Raw genomic sequence first — 21,367 nt, 5'->3', positions numbered from 1 at the left:
GCAGGAGGGGGGCACGGGGGGATCTCCGATCTCGGGCAATGAGCACTCAGCATCACTCTATGTTCATTCACTCCCATCTCAGCAAGCTGCAGCTCCACCTCCTCCCTTCTAAGATTTTTGCAGACAGCGTTGGAGCAAACTGAGCGGGAGCAGCAGAAAGACCTGAGAGAGAGGGAGGATAATCCATGCCCGGGTGCGTCCGTGTCTTTACAAATGTGATAGGAGCCAGAGAGTGACAAGCGCAGGTTTGTCTCATCCATGGGTGCCCTGTGGGACAGCCTCAGAGGTGGCTCTTAGGCAAATTAGGCAGTTGCGAGGCCCCTGTGAGTGTGAGGCCCTAGGCGACCGCCTAATTTGCCTAATTAGAGAGCCGCCTCTGCATGAATATACTTTGATCTAAACCATTCCATTGTAGCTCTGGCTGTATGTTTTGTCCTGCTGGAAGGTGAACCTCCACCCGAGTCTCAAGTCTTTTGCAGACTCTAACAGGTTTTCTTCTAACATTGCCCTATATTTGGCTTCATCCATCTTTCCATCAACTCTGACCAGCTTTCATGTCCCTGCTGAAGAAAAGCATCCCCATAACATGATACTGCCACCACCATGTTTCACGGTGGGGATGGTGTGTTCAGGGTGATGTGCAGCGCTAGCTTTCAGCCAGACATAGCATTTTTGCTTTTAGGACAAAAATTTTGGTCTCATCTGACCAGAGTACCTTCTTCCACATGTTTGCTGTGTCCCCCACATGGCTTCTCGCAAACTGCAAACTGGACTTCTTTTGGCTCTCTTTCAACAATGGCTTTCTTCTTCCCACTCTTCCAAAAAGGCCAGATATGTGGAGTGCAGGACTAATAGTTGTCCTGTGGACAGATTCTCCCACCTGAGCTGTGGATCTCTACAGCTCCTCCAGAGTCACCATGGGCCCCTTGGCCGCTTCTCTGATTAATGCTCTCCTTACCTGGCCTGTCAGTTTAGGGGGATGGCCATGTCTTGGTAGGTTTGCATTTGTGCCATACTCTTTACATTTTCCGATGATAGATGGAACAGTGCTCTGTGAGATGTTCAAAGCTTGGGATATTTTTTTAAAACCTAACCCTGCTTTAAACTTCTCCACAACTTTATGACCTGTCTGACCTGTCTGGTGTGTTCCATGGCCTTCATGATACTGTTTGTTCACTAAGGTTCTCTTACAAACCTCTGAGGGCTTCACAGAACAGCTGTAGTTATACTGAGATTAAATTATACACAGGTGGACTCTATTTACTAATTAGGGGACTTCTGAAGGCAGTTCCACTAGATTGTATTTAGGGGTGTCAGAGTAAAGGGGGCTGAATACAAATGCACGCCACACTTTTCAGATATTTATTTGTAAAAAATCTTGAAAAACATTTATCATTTTCCTTCCACAACACAATTATGTGCCACTTTATGTTGGTCTATCACATAAAATCCCAATAAAATATATTTACGTTTTTGGTTATAACATGACAAAATGTGGAAAATTTCAAGGGGTATGAATACTTTTTCAAGGCACTGTATGTAATAACGTCACACCAATAGTCTTGTATTGTCAAGTAAGACTAAATAAGTGATAGAAAGTTCCTAAAGGTCTGTGGCATTTAGGACACTTTAAGAAAGCCTCATCTTAGACGAATGAATAGTGGTCAAGTATGTAAGGTGTAGGGTGTAAAGGTTTGTAAATTTGTCTGATTTTCAGGCGGTGTGTTTATAATCTGTCAGTCCCATCCCATTCCTACGCATCCATGGATCCCACTTCTAGTTTTCAAGATGCCTTCTTAAATTGAGCCTTTACCATTGCTGTTGGGTTTTGTAATTAGTGGCACAATGTAGACATCGGTGTATGTGATACTTTGAAAGTCCCTCTTGAACCTGGGTTCTCATAGGTTTGGCTGTGGTTTGCAGTCCGGTGTCCTGTGCGTTTGTGCTCACTAGTTCAGGTGTGATTCAGGTGCATCCGTCGCTCCATAGAGGTGAATGGATCTTCCGATCAGGTCCTCCTGAAAAAAGGACAGGTGGACCTGTTCGGACAGCATGTGTGAAAGAGGCCTAAATCTACACTTGAGGGGTTAGCAAACTACGACCCACGGCCACATCTGGCCCACTGCAAGGTTTTATCCAACTTGCAGCTAGGTTCAGTGGTAAATCCTGATTGTGTGCACTGATTGAGTATTAAGGTCTCTGCTTCTGATGTAAGGGTTTAGCTCTGATGGGGACCCTGATGTACAGGGGGACTCTGACTGGGACCCTGATGTACAGGGGGACTCTGACTGGGACCCTGATGTAAGGGGGACTCTGATACGACCTCACCCACTCACAGGGTTTGTGGCTCCGGCATCCCCCCAGTGGATCGCAGCTCCGGCACCCCCCCCACGCGCACGTGTGGATCGTGGCTCCGGCACAAATACCACCCCCCCCCGCGTATTTATTTATTTACATTTTTTTTTTTTGATTGGGGGTGGGGGTAGTGGACAGTGTCAGTAGAGCAGTGTGTCAGTAGTTTTTTGTTGTTATTATTTTCTCTATTATTTTTTACAATTTTGTTGTTTATTATTTTCTTTAAATAATTTTTTTTTACACTTTTTTTTTACACTGCTTCTGGGGAAGGGATGGGGAGTATGTGGCGGTGATGGTGTCAGTAGGGCAGTGGATGGTGTCAGTAGTTTTTATTTTTACATATTGTTTTTTTTACATGCTTTTTGGGGGGAGGGGGTTGGGGCAGTAGACAGTGTTGGTAAAGCAGAGGGGTGGTGTCAGAAGTTTTTTATTTTATATTTTTTTCATAATTTTTGTTTACAATTTTATTTTTTTATATTTTTTGCATTTTTTTAATCAACCCTGTTTTTTTTTTTTTTTTGGGGGGGGGGGGTGAGGGCTTTGGTAAGATATCAGGGGTCTAAATAGAACCCTGACATCTCCCCTTTGAGACAGAGGAAGAGGCTGAGCACAGAGATTCCCCGGTCCCTTTCTCAGCATTGAAGATGAATGGACAGGAGACAACGGCTCCTCTCCATTCATAAACTGAGCATAGTAACACACACAGGTTACACACAGGTTCACAGGAAACAGGAGCGATCTCGCTCACTGTGTCCAATTCAGAAAAGGCAGGGGCCGGTAAATGACCAGTCCCTTTCTTCGCTCTCCATCCTGACAGATCCTCACAACCGGCAGGAGAGGAGGGAAGCCGGCTGTGGGGGACAAGGGGGGGCAGAGGAGGAGGAGGAGGACAGGGAGCCGGAGAAGAAGGGGGGAAGAAGGACACGGAGGGGGGCTGGAGGAGGAGGATACACAGAACAGCTGGGGATGATCGGTGCAGCAGGAGGAACGGCTGTGATCACAATCTCCTTGTATAGCTTTTCAGCCGACAGCCGTGGGAGGGAGAGAAGGAGAAGCGGTTGTCAGCTATACAGGGAGATCGGTGTTCACAGCTGTCCCTCCTGCTGCACCGATCATCCCCAGCTGTGAACCTGGGGACCATCCAGGATCAGCCCCACAGCCAGGATATCGGGCAGCACTTGCGGGTGTCCGGGAGCTGCCCGCCAAAATGCGGGAGGCTCCCGCACCTAGCAGGAGACTTGAGATGTCTGCCTTGGTATAGTGATTATCTTGTCCTTTATTCACATAAAGCTACAGGCATCACAGGCGCCATCCACCAGTTCACTACAATATCCTACACAAACTATGAGTAGGCCTGTAAGTAGTGCGATGGCTACAGTTCAACTTCTCTGTAGATCCATGATCCATGTAGATCCACAACTACACTGCTTCTCTGCTTGACTTGCCAAGTAGACTTGTTGTAGAGACAAAGCTTCATACTCCACATCAGGGACAGGGACGTGCGGTGAGGTCAGTGGCCGGTAAGGCACTGGCCTGGTATCAGAGCCAGATACACACAGGGAAACTTTCTGAGGGTGCTTAGTGCGCACCCTGATAACTGTTACTATTTAGTGAATAAACCCCATATCACCATTTAGCCAATAATCCCCCACATTATTTAGTGAATAAACCCCACATCACCATTTAGTGAATAAACCCCCACATCACCATTTAGTGAATAAACCCCCACATCACCATATAGTGAATAAACCCCCACATCACCATTTAGTGAATAAACCCCCACATCACCATATAGTGAATAAACCCCCACAGCGTGGCGAGCACTGTGAGATGAAAAATCTCATCTTCATCTTCAGCCAATTGGCTTAGGCTTAAAAACCCATGCGTCAGGACGCAGGCAGTCAATCAGATTCCCCCAGACAATTAAGCGTCTGGTGAAAGAAATCTATTGGACAGCAGAGTTTTTTTTTTTTATTTCTGCATTCTGTAACAGCCCTGTAAATGCTGAGATTTCACTGGTCAAGTACAGAGCTGTTACAGAATGCAGAAATAAAAAATAAAAATGACACTGTGCTCTATAGCTACCAACAGTCCTGATTTTATTAAAACAAGTCTATGTTGGTTAAATTAGTAAACTATGAGTACTAATGAAAGTGCCATATATAATCTATATAATAAAAAAAATAGAACCTGAACCATTCTCTTTAGTTCTCACAGTTTACTAATTTAACCACTTACGGACCGCCCGCCGTCATTATACGTCGCTATTTTGAAGAGGAGTATTGTTGTTACAGTATGACAGCAGCTGGCTGCCATAACCCCGGTATCCTCTTCTTCAGCGGGCGGTCCGCTTTCAGATAAAAGTGGTCTCTGCGGCGGATTCGCCGCAAGATCAATTTTATCGGCGGCAGGAGAGGGGCCCCTCTTTACGCCCCGTCCCGCCGAGCTCGCGTGCAGAAGTGAATACATGCGTGAGTAGCGCCCGCATATGAAAACGGTGTTCAAACCACACATGTGAGGTATTGCCGTGATCGGTAGGGCGAGAGCAATAATTCTAGCCCTAGACCTCTGTAACTCAGAACATGCAACCTGTAGAAATTTTTAAACGTCGCCTATGGAGATTTTCAAGGGTAAAAGTTTGTCGCCATTCCATGAGTGGGCGCAATTTTGAAGTGTGACATGTTGGGTATCAATTTACTCGGCGTAACATTATCTTTCAAAATATAAAAAAAAAATTGGGCTAACTTATTTTTTAAATCAAAAAAGTGCTTTTTTAAAAAAAAAGTGCACTTGTAAGACCGCTGCGCAAATACGGTGTGACAGAAAGTATTGCAACGATCGACATTTTATTCCCTAGGGTGTGAGAAAAAATATATAATGTTTGGGGGTTCTAATTTTCTAGCAAAAAAAACTGTTTTTAACAACAACAAATCTCAAAAAGAGGCTCGGTCCTTAAGTGGTTAACTAGTATAAGGACTTGTTTTAGTGTATGTAAACGGCATTCAAACCACACATGTGAGGTATCGCCGCGAATGTTAAAGCAAGAACAATAATTCTAGAACTAGACCTCCTCTGTAGCTCTTAACATTGTAACCTGTAAATATATATATATATATATATATATATATATATATATATATTTTTTTTTTTTTTTTTTTTTTTGTTTGTTCGTAAAACGTTTTTTTCCAAAAAAAAAAAAACGCTTTTGAAAAATTGCTGCGCAAATACTGTGTGACATAAAAAATTGCAACGACCACCACGAGAACTGTGAGCTCATCCTCAGTCTTCTGCAAACAAAGTGTGCCAGCTTGTATTTAAACTGGGCGCGCTGTAAGTAGCTTCTGACAGGGTGCGCAAGGAGCCCTGTATCTCCAGATCTATAGGTCTGAGGAGCCCCAAATTTTGACCTCTCCCATTGCTCTGGGAGACAGACTGCTGGTGGAAGGAGTGCCAACAACATCTCCCTTGCTGCTAGAAGCCATTCCACCTATAACAGGTACAAACTACCGACAAGCTGCTTGTTATACTTCTGTTACCCCAGGTAACAAATTACGTCTTCACACTACTCCACACCGATGTCTTCATACCCCAATGTGTTAAGACCCACTCTGTGAACTTTGTGTGCTGGTTACTTGCAATACACCTCTTTCAGTAACTTCAGACCAGGCAAGGACGACATTTCAATACTTTTAATTAGAAAAGGTATAAAAAATTACATTCCAACATACAAGTACAAGGTATTTCCTATGTCCCTACTCCTAAGTACAGGCTGTGTGCTGCCCCAGCATACCTGCAAAGGTGAAGTCCAAGCAATTACAGTCTTTCAGAGGCACACTTATGTAGATGCAAGTCCTTCTGAGGCATGTTCCAGTGCTAGTGTCTTCAGGGCGAACCTCAGGTTCAGATAACTTTACATCCCAATGATGTTAGAAGGCCTCCTTCTGCTCCTCGCGGTTATTATTCTCTGTCTCCCTCCCTTATGGGTACTCAATATCTCTCTTCTCCTTCTCTCTGGGACATTCGTAAGAGACCACTGGGTACCCCCAGGGAGACCTCCTTGTAGTGGACCACTGTCCCATATTTTTATATCACAGGATTGGTGGGCCGGACCCAGAGAAGAACTCGCCAAAAAGAACAGAGAAATGAGAAAGGCATTAACTCCTACCCTCTCGGCCGGGACAGCACCTATCTAACTATTTCAACCCGCTTACAAAATTAAAGTCCTTAAAGAGAATAAAATTGTCCTATATGTGCAGAATTCTACTACAGCTTGCTGATATTTAAGCTAAATTCATGATTTTTTTGTCAAGGTCGAGCTTGACCCCTCTCTCTACTTTCTCCCCTCCTAGCCCCACCTCCCGAAACACTCCACTTGTTCGTTATTGTGGTGGACTTATTTACAGCTAAAAATGGATTTGGGCAGTTTTGATCTCTTCTTAGGGCTGGATTTTCATCACTGGAACCTGTAGCCAGACATTTTTTGCACCCTTTGTATCACCCTGTGTTAAGATCACCTTTTTTAAGCTGGGCATTTTGTTCCTGGAATTTTATAATAATGTGTACATACACTACAATTAAGCTCTTCTGGTGGCCATTGGAAATTCAATGATTTGGCAAATCAGAGACATCAGTTTGCATCCAATGATTTGCCTGTAGCTGATTCTACTCTTTAGTTCACATGTCTGACCACAAGCCAAGATGTCCTCCCCCTTCAAAACATTGTAGGGTCAGGTAAACTGCACATACTACCTGCTGAGCAGTTTGATTGGTTCACCTGTTATACACATCCATAAACTTTAGTATTAGTGACAATCTCTGCTATTTTTTTTAGTTGTAAACCAGTTTTACCTTGAAGCACAGTTGTATAATCAAGGGAGAGGCTATCCTTTGTTATCTGGCAGAAGGGTTCTTCATAACCAGTCCTGTTCAATTTTGTACATTTGAGCCCCTCTCTCTCCACAAAACAGACTTTATTCAGAGTGTGCACACCAGAGATCAAACATCAACAGAATCAAGAAAAGTCATAATAGTCCAAAGATGTGCTTATCTTGATGATGAGATCTCATCCTAATGAGAGATCTGCCCACCTTTGGCCAGACTTGTTACATTTCTATTTGTGTAATGCATGGTAATAGGGCAGCTTTCGTATTACATGGAATAATATATTGTATTGCTTTTCAGCCACCAGTGATGAGAGTGATTCAATCCTTGCCATCACAGTTGACAAAACTCCAGATGGTAAATTGGGGTTCAGCGTCCGAGGGGGTTCAGAGCATGGCCTTGGGATCTTTGTCAGTAAAGTGGAAGAAGGAAGCAGTGCAGGTAAGACAAACCGAATATGGTAATGAGTGATGTGTCCATAAGTATTCATTCACAGTAAATCCAATTATGGTTTAAAGCTTTCCTTGATGTGCCTATTGCTTGTTCAGTTTACTTTTGTTTGATTTTGGCTTTCTTTAGTGATGCTTGGAGGGTGCTAAAGAGAAGGTAATAACCAGCAGGGTTGCCAACCGCCAGTAAATTTACTGACAGTTTGTAAAACTCAGTGATTTTTTTTTACAGCTGCCAGTAAATATCCGGGGCTGATAATTTCATGCTGTGTTGACTTTTTAAGTGTAAATCAAGAAAATGACTTTGTTATAGGTATTGTCAGTGTTTCCATATCATGTTTATACTGTTGAAATATTCACTGTGTTAGGAAGTAGAGACATGCACCATGGTAACTAAAGGCTGCTTTCTAAAGATTGGTCATTACAGTCCTTCAGCTTCCTCCAAGCAAGATCACCCAGCTTGCCCTATGTGGCTTTGGTTCCCTGGTGTTCAGTGAGCTCATGAACAATACAAACAGGCTTATTTAATAAAGCTAAATGCAAGCTGCTATGCCAGGACACAAGAGGCCATGGGGTTAATTTACTAAAGAAGTAGAGTGAATTCTCACTTTGCAAGGGAATGTTCATTTACCTTAATGAACATAATGAACGTTTACTTTGCAAAGATTATCCAAAAAACCTCACAAATTAAAAAAAAAAAAACAAAGTATTTTTGCTTTTAACTAATTGAATCAGTCATTATTCTCTGTCCCTGAATTAACACCTAAAAGAGGAGCTAGGGAAGGCAAAATAAAAGCAGATTAAATATCACTTAAAGATGGAGTTTACTCTGCTCATCTTTTCCTTTCTATTGCTCCTCATTCCCCAACTCATCAGCATGATAATAACATTTAAATAAAAAAATTAAAAAAAACTTATTTTATGTCTAGTAGTGTCATCACTGGGTCTTTTTGCTTCTCTATGCAATTTAGGCAAATCCTGGCTGGTGAGAGGAGCTTGCTAGGTTTAGTACATAGCTTTGTGAAAATATCACAGCATCCTGCCTTAGTACTCATTTCAAAAGCTCAGACCTGATACAAGAAGTGGAGTTATACAAATATCAAAATGCCTTAATGGGTGTATGTCAGTCTGGAGGAGTGCAAGTTCCAAGGCAGGCTGCATCTGCATGCAGACCGACCTAGGTAATGTCCTCATGTGATCTTGAGCCTCCATGGTTGAAAGAACTGAAATCCATACCTATGCCCCTCAGCTTCATCTGGAAGACTACCGTGACCTTGGTTTCCAGTTTCCTACACATCTCTTTAATTTCATACTGTTGACTTTAACATGGAGACCTAAAATATCCTAGACTGTACAGCTTGCTATTGTTGTTACATTGTTGACCACCTGTATACAGTGGGTATAGAAAAGAATCACCCCCCTTTAAAATAATCACATTTTGTTGCTTTGCAACCTGAGATGGAGACAGACACTGCTTTTGTTTTATTCAGCTATATTTACTAGTACAACTTATAGCATCCAAGTAAGAGATATAACCAACATGTCAGAAAAGATAAAAAAAAGATTCCAAAACAGAATCACTGAGTTGGAAAAAGGATCACCCCCTTGTGTTAGTATTTTGTTGGACCACATTTTGCTTTAATTACAGCCTTTAGTCGGTTGGGATATAGCTCTACTAACTTTGCACATCTAGATTTTGCAATATTTGCTCACTCTTCTTCCATTCCTACAGTAAAGCATGGAGGTGGTAATATCCTGCTAGGCTGGGTTCACACTATCTTCACATGCGGCTCACAGCAGGGGTCCGGAGCCTCCCCGTTCACCATTTGAGGTCCGATTTCAGCCCGAATTTTTGGCTGAATTCGGACCTGAAACGGACCAAAAGACCAGAGCCGCAGCGGAGATATGTGAACCGGCTCCTTAGAGAGTCAGTCAAAATCTCCTGTTATTGCGAAATTAGATGCGGAGAAGCGCATCCAATTCGCAATAGTGTGAACACGGCCTTATGGGGATGTTTCTCTGCAGCAGGGACTGGAGCACTTGTCAGGATAGAAGAAAAATTGATGGGGCAAAATACCATCAAATTCTTGAGGAAAATCTGCTGCCCTCTGCTAGAAAGTTGTCAATGGGAAGAAGGTTTACCTTCCAACCTGACAATGACCCAAAGCACACAGCACAAATGACCACACAGTGGTTGAAGGTGAATGTCCTTGCATGACTTAAGCCTGGTACACACCATAAGATTCATGGATGAATAATCGTGTTTTTTATGCATGCTAATCTTATATTTAAAATGAAGAGGTTACTCAACTTATGAAAATTCTCGTATGACAGAATACAACTTTGGAAGTGATGTAATGCGTTGAATTGTAATGTATTCTTTCGTTTCCGAGCATGCATAGTCTTGCTCTTACAATTTTTTTAGGACAAAAACTGTACGATTTAAACAAAAATCGGAAGTTGCGTTCACATACGATAAAAAATATATAGCATGCACCTTCAGGTTTTGTCGTCCGAAAAGTCAGGATCGGCTGTCAAAAGAACTACAATATACTAATGGTTAGATGACAGTTCAACGTACAAAATTTTACTTCTGATTTTCTTATCGTGTGTACGGGCCTTTAGTCAGAGCCCTGACTTCAACCATATTGAAAATCTGTGGAATGACTTGAGGACTGCAGTCCATAAACAGTCACCATCAAATTTAACTGAACTTGAGCAGTTCTGCAAAGAAGAGTGCACAAATATTGCAAAGTCTAGATGTGCAAAGTTAGTAGAGACATATCCCAACAGACTAAAGGCTGTAATTAAAGTAAAAGGTGGTTCAACAAAATACTGACATAAGAGGAGTGATCCTTTTTCCAAGTTGAATAAAAACAGCAAATGCTAGCGCTCAGGATACCGGCATAGTGGCTTACAGTTGGTTCAATGAGAGTTAGTAATAAAAACAGGACCGGATAAAGTCAATTGTGAAAAGTCCATGAGTAGAAATAAAAAGTCCAATCAATTCTAAAAGATGATGGATAGTGGATCTTGGGAGCTGGATGATGATGGTAAAGTCTATAGGAAAACAGGCACTAAGGGCTGCTCTTCTCAGGAGTGAAGCCAACTCGGGATCAAAGAAAAAACAGAAAAGCGCCTCTAATGCCACGTACACACGACCGGACTTTACAGCATACTTGGTTCGACGGACCAGAGTTCGTTGGACAATTTGGTCGTATGTGGGCTCCAGCTGACTTTTTATCCCCAAAAGTTTGACGGACCCAGAAATGAAACATGTTTCAAATCTTTTCGACGGACTCGAGTCCGGTCGAAAAGTACGCTCGTCTGTATGCTAGTCTGACGTACAAAAACCGACGCTAGGGCAGCTATTGGCTACTGGCTATGAACTTCCTTGTTTTAGTCCGGACATACATCATCATGTACGAATCCATCGGACTTTTGTTGATCATGTGTAGGCAAGTCCGTTCATTCGGAAAGTCCGTCGTAAAGTCAGTTGAAAAGTCCGCAGGACAAAGTCTGCCGTAAAGTCCGCTCGTGTGTAATATGTACGTGTGATACGATAAAAGTATTCACCACTTACATATGGATAAATACAGATGTGCTCATGGGAGATGAAAAAATCTCACTGAGGTGTTGCTGGTGTTTAAAGCATGTCCCAAGGAGTGCCAAATCCAGGCTGTGAAAACCGCAAGGAGCTGGAGAGGAAGCCGGCTGTTTCCTCTGGAGGAGATGGTGGCGATCCGCTCGATGAACAGTGCCAGTGCGTGACACCAAGGTCAGGGGGAAACACAATGCGTTTCAGAGCATGCGCGATGTCCGTATGGAGCATGTGCGCTCGTTTCTCAAGTGTCGACACTTGAGAAAGGAGCGCGCACATCTGTACTTATCCATATGTAAGTGGTGAATACTTTTATTGTATTACACATTAAACATTGCACCCAGAGGCGCTTTTCTGTTTTTTTCTTTTTTTTTCTTTCTTTTTCCAACTCAGTGATTCTGTTTTTTTTAAAAAAACATTTCTGACATGTTGGTGTTTTATCTTTCATTTGGACGTTATAAGTTGCACTAGTAATTACAGCAAGATAAAACAAAAACTGTGTCTGTCTTCATTTCAGGCTGCGAAACAACAAAATGTGAATATTTTAAAGAGGGGTGATTGTTTCTAAACCCACTGTATGTCCATGTCATTTTAATTTATGTAATTGCCAACAGTATTACCTTGGTTTATTTCTCAATAAACTTGTAAAAAAAAAAAAAAAATGAACTGGAATCCAATGATTGAAAGGGATGGGCCAGATACAGTAAGGCTAAGGTATCTGAATGAGGGGTATTAGAAAGACGCGGGCTCTAACTGACTTGATACAGTTGCTGAAAACCTCAGGGAATCCTTGTATCATAGTACAGTAGCAAATGCATTGAGTCATATATTACATGTATTTATTTCCAAAGTAATACATAATGCTTTGGTATGTCCTGCTGCTTCCAGGCTGTAACATCCATCTGATCTCTTTGCAGATCTTGCAGGTCTGTGTGTCGGAGATAAGATCGCCGAGGTGAACGGTATCAGTTTAGAGAGTATAACTATGGGAAGTGCAGTCAAAGTACTCACTGGGAACAACCGTCTACGTATGATGGTGAGACGGATGGGAAAAGTGCCAGGGATTAAGTTCTCCAGAGAAAAGACCACATGGTAAGCAGAGCTGCCCTCTTCATTCACGTTCTCCCTGCTATTGTCAGCTCTTCTAGGTAACCAAAAATCACAATGTATCACCTCTATGGACCAAAGAGAGCGTGTCAGGTTCATTAGAGGATCACAAGATTGGGTTTCACCACAAGAGCTCGTGTCTGTGTGAACTCTGACCGGATGACATGCAGCTCATATACACTTTGCTGCGTCACCTGGATCTTCCACCTATAGACAATTATTATATGACAAAATGGAATCAGGTTACGCATGGCAATAAGTCAAAGATTTACATTAATGGCACCAACACTATAAATTGACAGAAGATTAAGAGGAACCTATTTTATCTAAGCTTGTGTTTGATAGCAATTATAGAATGTAAAAAATAAAACAAGAAACTGAAACACATACACAATTTACTAACACATTGGTGTGTCTCCATAAATCATGGAAATCTCCTGGCCCAAGCCTTTCAGGGGAACAATATCAAGTCTTTCTAAATACTCCCTGCCTAGACAACCCTTATTTCTGTATTTACCGATGTGGCATGCACTACAAGCCCAAATGCACATTCTCCTTTTCTTTTACAGTCATTCTCAGCTAATTACAATGATAGCTCAAGTGGGGGCAGCCAGACCAAGGTATATGAAACCTAACTAGTGGTTTGGCCAATCTAGCCTCACCACCACTGGTGAGAGGACTTACTGTAAGCTAGGTATACATGCTTAGTTTGTTTTCATTCAGCCAGAGGGCTGAACAAAAAAAAAAAACGAATGTATTTCCCCATCCACACAAGCAAGGTGGATGGAGGAATCCTCCCCACTGTGTTATCATATTCTGACAGCAGAGACTGAAAGTTTTCCAACAGAGCTGTTCAACAGACACACACGGATCGACATTCAGCCAGTGCTGAACCAGCCAAATTTTGATCCATGGGTAACCAGCCATAGACACTCCGTGGATTAATGGACAGATAGTTTGGAGGCCATCCTTTCAACCTATTTATCTCTGTCTCTCAAAGATGACTCTATTGTTCATAGAGTTTACCTTACTGAAATGAAGAGATTTAAATGGGGACATATACCCTCTCCTAAATGTACAGGATGTGACAGGGACATAGGAACCCTTTTTCATAATGTGGTTGCCTGAAACTTTTTAGAAACTGGGAAGATTTATTTCAAGGTATTATGTTCTCCATTCTCCCTAGCAATTGATCCCAATCTTCGGGATACTGCCTTCAAACATAGTACCAGAACAAGCTCAACCATTTCTAACCAGAATATTATATATGGCCTGGAAACGAATTGCCCAAAAATGATTGTCCCACATACCATCCACATTTGACCAATGGAAAGCCTCAATCAATTCACTTTTGGAATAAGAAAAACTTACATACCAACATATATTACTGAGGGCAGCGCAAATACTTCTGTTTTTTTTTTTTTTTTTTTTTTACATGAAGACTTTTAACTCAGGCTGGGTTCACACTTATGTGAATTGGATGCGGGTTTCTCTGCATCCAGTTTGCATGACAGGAGACTGTGACCGGCTCTCAATGGAGCCAGTTCACACATCTCCAGGGCGGCTGCAGAGCAGATTGCACAGGGGTCCTGTGCGTCTTTGCCTCAGTTTCAAGTCCAAATTCAGGCATAAATTCTGGCCTGATTCGTCCCTGAAACAGAACAGAGATGCATCGGACCCCTGCTGGCAGCCGCATCTGTTTTAAGTGTGAACCCAGCCTAATGCCCCGTACACACGGTCGGACATTGATCCGACATTCCGACAACAAAATCCTAGGATTTTTTCCGACGGATGTTGGCTCAAACTTGTCTTGCATACACACGGTCACACAAAGTTGTTGGAAAATCCGATCGTTCTGAACGCGGTGACGTAAAACACGTACATCAGGACTATAAACGGGGCAGTAGCCAATAGCTTTCATCTCGTTATTTATTCTGAGCATGCGTGGCACTTTGTGCATCGGATTTGTGTACACACAATCTGAATCCCCGACAATGGATTTTGTTGTCGGAAAATTTTATAGCAAGCTCTCAAACTTTGTGTGTCGGAAAATCCGATGGAAAATGTGTGATGGAGCCCACAAACGGTCAGAATTTCCGACAACAAGGTCCTATCACACATTTTCCGTCGGAAAATCCGACCGTGTGTACGGGGCATTAGAGTTGTAAATGCTAAAAGTAGCCACATTTACAAAACATTAGGAATGCTTTGGTTAACATTTCATAAACTAAGAATATATGTTTTGACTATGTCTATTGTACAGAATTTTTGGCTTGTAATAGGTTACTTTGCATTAGTCCACTTTTGTTTGATTCAGCTGTGTTCTGTGCATTGACAGATTGAGTGGCACTCACTGGTACATTGATGGATGAATTAATCACTTCACATATTCTGACCCATTCATTAATTTAAAAAATGTGTTTGTTTATTTTTTTTTTATAAATAATTTTTATTAAACTTTCTCAATACAAAAATGTGAAACCACATGCATAGTACACCAATGACGAGGCTCGAGAGAAGTAAGCACAGAGCACAATAAATAAATTCTAAAACTGAGCTTGTTATATTTCCTCCTTCCCGCCACCCCCCTTTACCATTAAGATCAACAGCACAACCATTGGTCCCTCCACACATGCCAGGGTGCTGGGTGTAATCCTTGACTCTGACCTCTCTTTCAGCCCCCACATCCAATCACCGGCTAAATCCTGCAGTCTTAACCTCCGCAACATCTCCAGAATTCAATCCTGCCTAATGACACCACAAAGCAACGTATTCACTCCTTGATTATTTCCCGCCTTGACTACTGCAACTCTCTCCTTAATGGCCTACCCTTATGCAGACTATCCCCCCTTCAGTCTATTATGAATGCTGCTGCTAGACTAATACACCTCAATAATCGATCTGTGACTGCTGCTCCTCTCTGCCAATCCCTTCACTGGCTTCCCCTACCCCGCCGTATAAAATTCAAAATGTTAACCACAACATACAAGGCCATCCACAACATCATCCCCAGCTACATCACCAACCTCATCTGCAGATATCGCCCCAATCGTCCCCTCCGCTCCTCCCAGGACCTCCTGCTCTCTAGCTCCCTTATTACCTCCTCCCATACTCGCCTTCAGGACTTTTCCAGAGCCTCTCCCATCCTCTGGAACTCCCTGCCCCGGTATATCTGATCAGCCCCTACCCTGTCCACCTTTAGGAGATCCCTGAAAACTCACTTATTCAGAGAAGCCTATCTCCCACCCACCTAACAACTGTCCCCGTGCCACCCCCATCAAATCATTCCCTGCATCTATTACTTTTTGTACCACCACCCCCTCCCTTTAGAATGTAAGCTCTACGAGCAGGGCCCTCCTGTACCTTCTGTATTGAACTGTACTGTAATTGTGCTGTCCCCCTTTACATTGTAAAGTGCTGCTTAAACTGTTGGCGCTATATAAATCGTGTTTAATAATAATAATAATACCAAAAGCTCATAATCTCCCTTTAAGTTACAAACATTCCGAGTCAGGTAAAATATCTGAAAAGCCTACACAAAAAACCCTGTAGTAAGAGGGGCTGATGGTACTAGTGTTACCGCGTGTGTTGTTTGTTTTAATATTGCTTATGGTGGTGGACTGGCATTAAGTTAAACCCAGCACAATTTTTTTTCACGACTCCTATCCAACTTCTTCACCACTGGCAGGTTGAGCAAATAACTTTGATTATCTTGTTACAATGGCATCTGAAAGTCAGTGGGATTTATTAGGCAGCAAGTAAACATGCTGTCCCTGAAGTTGATGTGCTAAAAGAAGAAAAAATAGGCATTGCAGGTTCTTGTGTATGGGGCTGCGTAGTCTCAGACCAATCAGGGTGCCCATGCTGACCCGTGTCTACAGACAAAAGTTGCAATAATGAGCACATGAGCATCAGAACTGGACCACGGAGCAATGGAAAAAGGTGGCCTGGTCTGATGAATCACATTTTCTTTTACACCATGTGGATGGCCAGGTGCGTGTGCGTCGCTTATATGGGGAAGAGATGGCACCAAGAAGCACTATAGGAAGAAGGCAAGCGGAGGCAGCATGATGCTTTTGTCAATGTTCTACTGGGAAATCTTGGGTCCTTCATGTGGATATTACCTGACACGTACCACCTACCTAAACATTACTGCTGATCAACTACATCCCTTCATGGTATTCTTTGATGGCAGTGGCTTCTTTCAGCAGGGTAATGCGCCCTGCCACACTGCAAAAATATCTCAAGGATGGTTTGAGGAAGACAATAATGAATTTGAGGTGTTGACTTGGTCTGCCAAATCTCCAGATTTCAATCCATTCAAGCATGTGTGGTATGTGCTGGAAAAACAAGTCCGATCTATGGAGGCCTCACATTGCAGCTTACAGGACTTAAAGGATCTGCTATTGATGGCTTGGTGCCCGATTCCACAGCATACCTTCAGAGGTCTAGTGGTGTCCATGCCGCGATGGGTCAGGGCTATTTCAGTGGCAAAAGGGGGACCTACTCAATATTAGGATTGTTGTTATAAAGTTCTGGCTGTTCTACGTATATTTTCTTCAAAAACAACATAAAACAAAATACATATAATACAAAAGGAGATAAGTACAAAAAGGGTCTATATGTGCTTCAGCTATTGAGATGGCATTTTATATACTTAATTTGCAAGGCTGGTTTTATTCTGGGAGACTCTAAAAGTCATGGTTCAGTTTATTTCTTTATTTTTAATGTTTGTAAGGCAAAGCAAGATGTGGCTAAGAATCTCCCCAGTGGAGAGACAGGTAGCAATGCTAACAATGTTCTAAACAATATATGACAGTAATTCCGCGCTTAGGATAAGAAGAAAAGGGACTGCTGCCCCCCTAATAAATGAATATCACCGAGGTGATATCTAAAATGGATAATATTCTAAGCAGGGGAATTGGCGCTGTCCAGCTATATGTGCATAGAAGAATATAAAACGGAAATACTTGTAAAAGAGGTGATGCGTGTGAACAATACGTAACAAGGGCTGTGGTGTACCAAATACAAACAATACCCTTAGTAGATAATAATAAAGTGCAACGGGCTCCTAAAAATGTGCCTTAATACCAATTAATCAAATGCCCATGTGCGCGTGAAGAAATATACCCCAAATGTAAGGTGTATAAAATACAACCAGTAACCCTGGCAGAAAAAGCAGTAAAGTGCAATAGTGCTTCTAGACAGATATGTAAATGTGCCTTAACCTCAAATAAATCAACTTCCATATGAGTATATCAAAAAGAAATAAATTATGCCCGCAAGTGGATAAACAATTGTGACAATCAAAATAGTATTGGCAAGTCAGGTAGACAATTATAGCATAAAAAATGAAAGAAATCCCCAGCAAGTGTGCATAAAAATTGAAAATTAAAAATGTATATAAAAAGTGTGAAACATAAATGTCCAAGTTCCAAGTCCCAGAGATGTGTCCTTATGGTGGAAAAAAATGTTCTAAACAATGGGGACGAGTTAGGGCACCTATCAGGCTTTGTACAGCCATTTTTTTGGATTGAGAAGGAACTAGTTAACCTGTTTATTTTTTGTAAATGTTATTGTCACTTTAGGGAGATTTCTGTTTTTATTTGTAGGCTATACAAACACTTTAAATCTTGGTAAATCAATGGCAGATTAGAAAAAAAGTGCTTAAAGTGCTTAAATCTCCCCGAGTTGTCCGAATCTTAAAGTAGGACTAAAAGCAAACTTTTTTTTTAATTTTGGTAGACGAACTGAGAGTTATAAACCATGTAATTTAATTTTTTTGGCTTTTGTGTCCCATTGGGGAGATATTTATATATATATTTAATTTGCAAATTGCTTTGTAATGATTTATACCATTAAAGTGTGACTAAAGGCAAAACCTTTTTTTTATTTTGGATACAGGAATGCGTGCTGTAAATGATGCATTTTTTTTTTTCATCAACCCAGCGGCTTACAGATTGCCATTCTAACACAAGCAATAGTGCTGCAATCTCCCCCAATGAGCTATTGTATTCTGACAAGGGGGACTGCACACAGAGGCGGCTCTAGGCTTTGTGAGGCCTTAGGCAAAACTTACACATGAGGCCCCACGGACTGGGACACTCCGTGATGAGGCCGCTATTCCTCAGGCTGTGGGCAGTATCTGATTTGTCCGTCAGCTCCTAAGCCACAGAGTCCCAGTGGGGGTAGGCGGAGCCGCTGGCGTCAACTTCAGTGAATGAGAACAGGCAAATTAGGCGGCCGCGAGGCCCCTGTGAGTGCGAGGCCTTAGGCGACCGCCTAATTTGCCTAATTAGAGAGCCGCCTCTGACTGCACACCCCCCCCACCAGAACACAATGATCAGTACTCACAGCCATTGGCTGTGGGCGCTGATCAGATGATGTTTTTTTTTTTTTTCCAACATGCTCATTCAACAGAAGCCGTTCATGAGACTGGCTTCTGTCGCACATTAAACTGAACACTAGGCCCAAAGGTCAGCCGGTTCCTGCTGAACCTACCATTTTTTGGCTGATTTTCGGCCCATCTGTGGCCATCCTAAGGAAGGGTTATAACCCCCTGTCAGTTTTTTTTTTTTTGCCATCTGTGTTTCACTGGGAGATTTCCCTTTACTTCCTGTGCCACTCTTGGTGATAACAGTAAACAGGACAAATCCAGAGGGTGAATCTCCCTGGACAGACAGCAATAAAAACCTGACAGGTGTTGCAACCCCCCGCCACACTATCCAAAGTAAAAAAAAAAAAAAGTTTTGCCAATAGCTATATTTTAAGTATTACGATTTTTATTTTTATTAGAGATTAGAAAATCAACCTGTATTTAGTTTACTAAAATAATAATAGTAATTAGAGTAAGAATATTATATAGCAATAGTAATAATAATTACAGTAATAATTATAAATAAGCTTCTTTATACTATTTAAGGCTGTCATGAACAACATTAGAATATGCCGTAGCTACCAAGTTACTGTTTGGAAATCTCCACTGCAGTCTATTAGATGGCAATATGTCTTGTAACATTTTTCCCATGCTTTACTCCAGGGTTGATGTGCTTCGTAAGAGGCTAGTAGTAGAGAAAGGCAGCTCAACACCATCAGACAGCAGCTCCGAAGATGGAATGAAAAGGATCATTCACCTCTATACATCATCGGATGACACTTGTTGGGGGTTTAACATCCGAGGAGGGAAGGAATATGGACTGGGGATCTTTGTTTCCAAGTAGGTGTTTTGAAATGGTTATTTTTGCAATTAACCACCATCACTGGGTGCCAGGGGACCACCAACAGTACCAAGTGATGGCCAGTAATATACCATGAACAGCATGTGTACAGGCTTTGATGTCAGTTTCTTCATTTCTTCTTTGAAAGAAAAAAAAAATGCTATCAAAGAACATTTGCAAATAAGTTAAAAATCTCCTGTGTAGTGATGTTTAATATGTCAGTTAAAGGCAATATAAACCTTCCTACCTGCACCTTGTGTTTTCACCTGCATAGCATGAATCATGTAGTTCTATTGTGCCATTTGTTGGCCTGTATGCACCGCCTATAATATGGTGGATCTTCACATTCCTTTGTCAGAAATTTATGTTTGAAACATGGTGCATGCCACATGGAAATGTACCAGTTAATGCATGACTTCTGTCTGTAGTCTAAGAACTGACACTTCCTGTGAAGAAACTCTATATCCCACAATCCCTGGGTCTCACGGTTTAGTGTTCTGCAGGTGAGAGCAGTTAACAAATCCTACTATGCTGGAAGAGATGTTTGAAAGTGTACAATACCATTAAACATTGCTAGTAGGGGAAGGTTTTTTTAAAGGGGGCCTAGTTCAGTGGTCATCAACCTTGTCCTCAGGGCCCACTAACAGGCCAGGTTTTGTGTATTACCTTGGGGAAATGCAGATTAGAATACTGCAATCACTGAGCAGCAAATTATATCACCTGTGATGTATTTCAGTTATCTTGCAAGCCTGGCCTGTTAGTGGGCCCTGAGGACAGGGTTGATGACCACTGGCCTAGTTAACCATGATCAGCCCTAATTAACCACTTGCCGAATGCCTACCGCAGATGTACTGCGGCAGGTTGGCTCTATTGCACAAAATGACATTCCTGTAGGTCATTTTGTGTAATACACACAGGGGGCGTGTGCATGCCGATTGGACACAGGGAATGCTAATCAGTGTGTCCGGCGGACCCGATGTCGGAGAGGCAGAACGGCAATATGCCTATGTAAACAAGGCAGACCGCCATTCTGACAGGGAAGAAGATGGAGATCTTGCGTTCCTGCTAAGCAGGAACACCGATCTCTGTCTTCACCCAGTCAAAGCAACCCCCACACAGTTAGCAAGCACCCCCCAGGGATACACTTAACCCTTTGATCGTCCCTGGTGTTAACACCTTCCCTGCCAGTGTCATTAGTACAGTAACAGTGCATATTTTTAGCACTGATCACTGTAATAATGTCACTGGTCCCCAAAAATGTCAGGTGTCCAATTTGTTCGCCGCAATGTCGCAGTCCTGCTAAAAATCGCTGATCGCTGCCATTACTACTAAAATAAACAAATAAATAAAAATGCCGTAAAAATATCCCATAGTTTGTAGATGCTATAACTTTTGCGTAAACCAATCAATATACGCTTATTGGGATTTTTCTTTACCAAAAATATGTAGCTGAATACATATTGGCCTATATTAATAAATAAATTCGATTTTTTACAATTTTTTTATTGGGAATGTATTATAGCAGAAAGTAAAAAATATATATATATTTTTTTTAAATTGTTGGTCTTTTTTTGTTTATAGCGCAAAAAATAAAAACCGCAGAGGTGATCAAATACCACCAGAAGAAAGCTCTATTTGTGGGAAAAAAAGGACTTTAAATTTTTTTTTGGTACAACGTCGCACGACCACGCAATTATCAGTTAAAATAATAGTGCCGTATCGTAAAAAATGGCCTGGTCATTAATGGGGTTAAACTC

At 42.0% G+C, this 21,367-nt stretch overlaps 1 protein-coding gene across 1 annotated transcript in view; it reads left to right on the top strand.

The window, feature by feature from the left end:
- PDZD7 (PDZ domain containing 7) overlaps positions 1-21,367 on the top strand; it is a 135,070-nt gene that overhangs the window by 46,750 nt on the left and 66,953 nt on the right. The window contains exons 3-5 of the mRNA XM_073596166.1: positions 7,537-7,677; positions 12,204-12,378; positions 19,433-19,609. Of these exons, the coding sequence (XP_073452267.1) occupies positions 7,537-7,677; positions 12,204-12,378; positions 19,433-19,609 (493 nt within the window). The remainder of the gene's footprint in view (positions 1-7,536; positions 7,678-12,203; positions 12,379-19,432; positions 19,610-21,367) is intronic.

This window comes from Aquarana catesbeiana, linkage group LG08 (assembly GCF_042186555.1).
Source record: "Aquarana catesbeiana isolate 2022-GZ linkage group LG08, ASM4218655v1, whole genome shotgun sequence".
Taxonomy (NCBI): Eukaryota; Metazoa; Chordata; class Amphibia; order Anura; family Ranidae; genus Aquarana; species Aquarana catesbeiana.
This window is presented reverse-complemented; position numbering and strand designations above follow the sequence as displayed.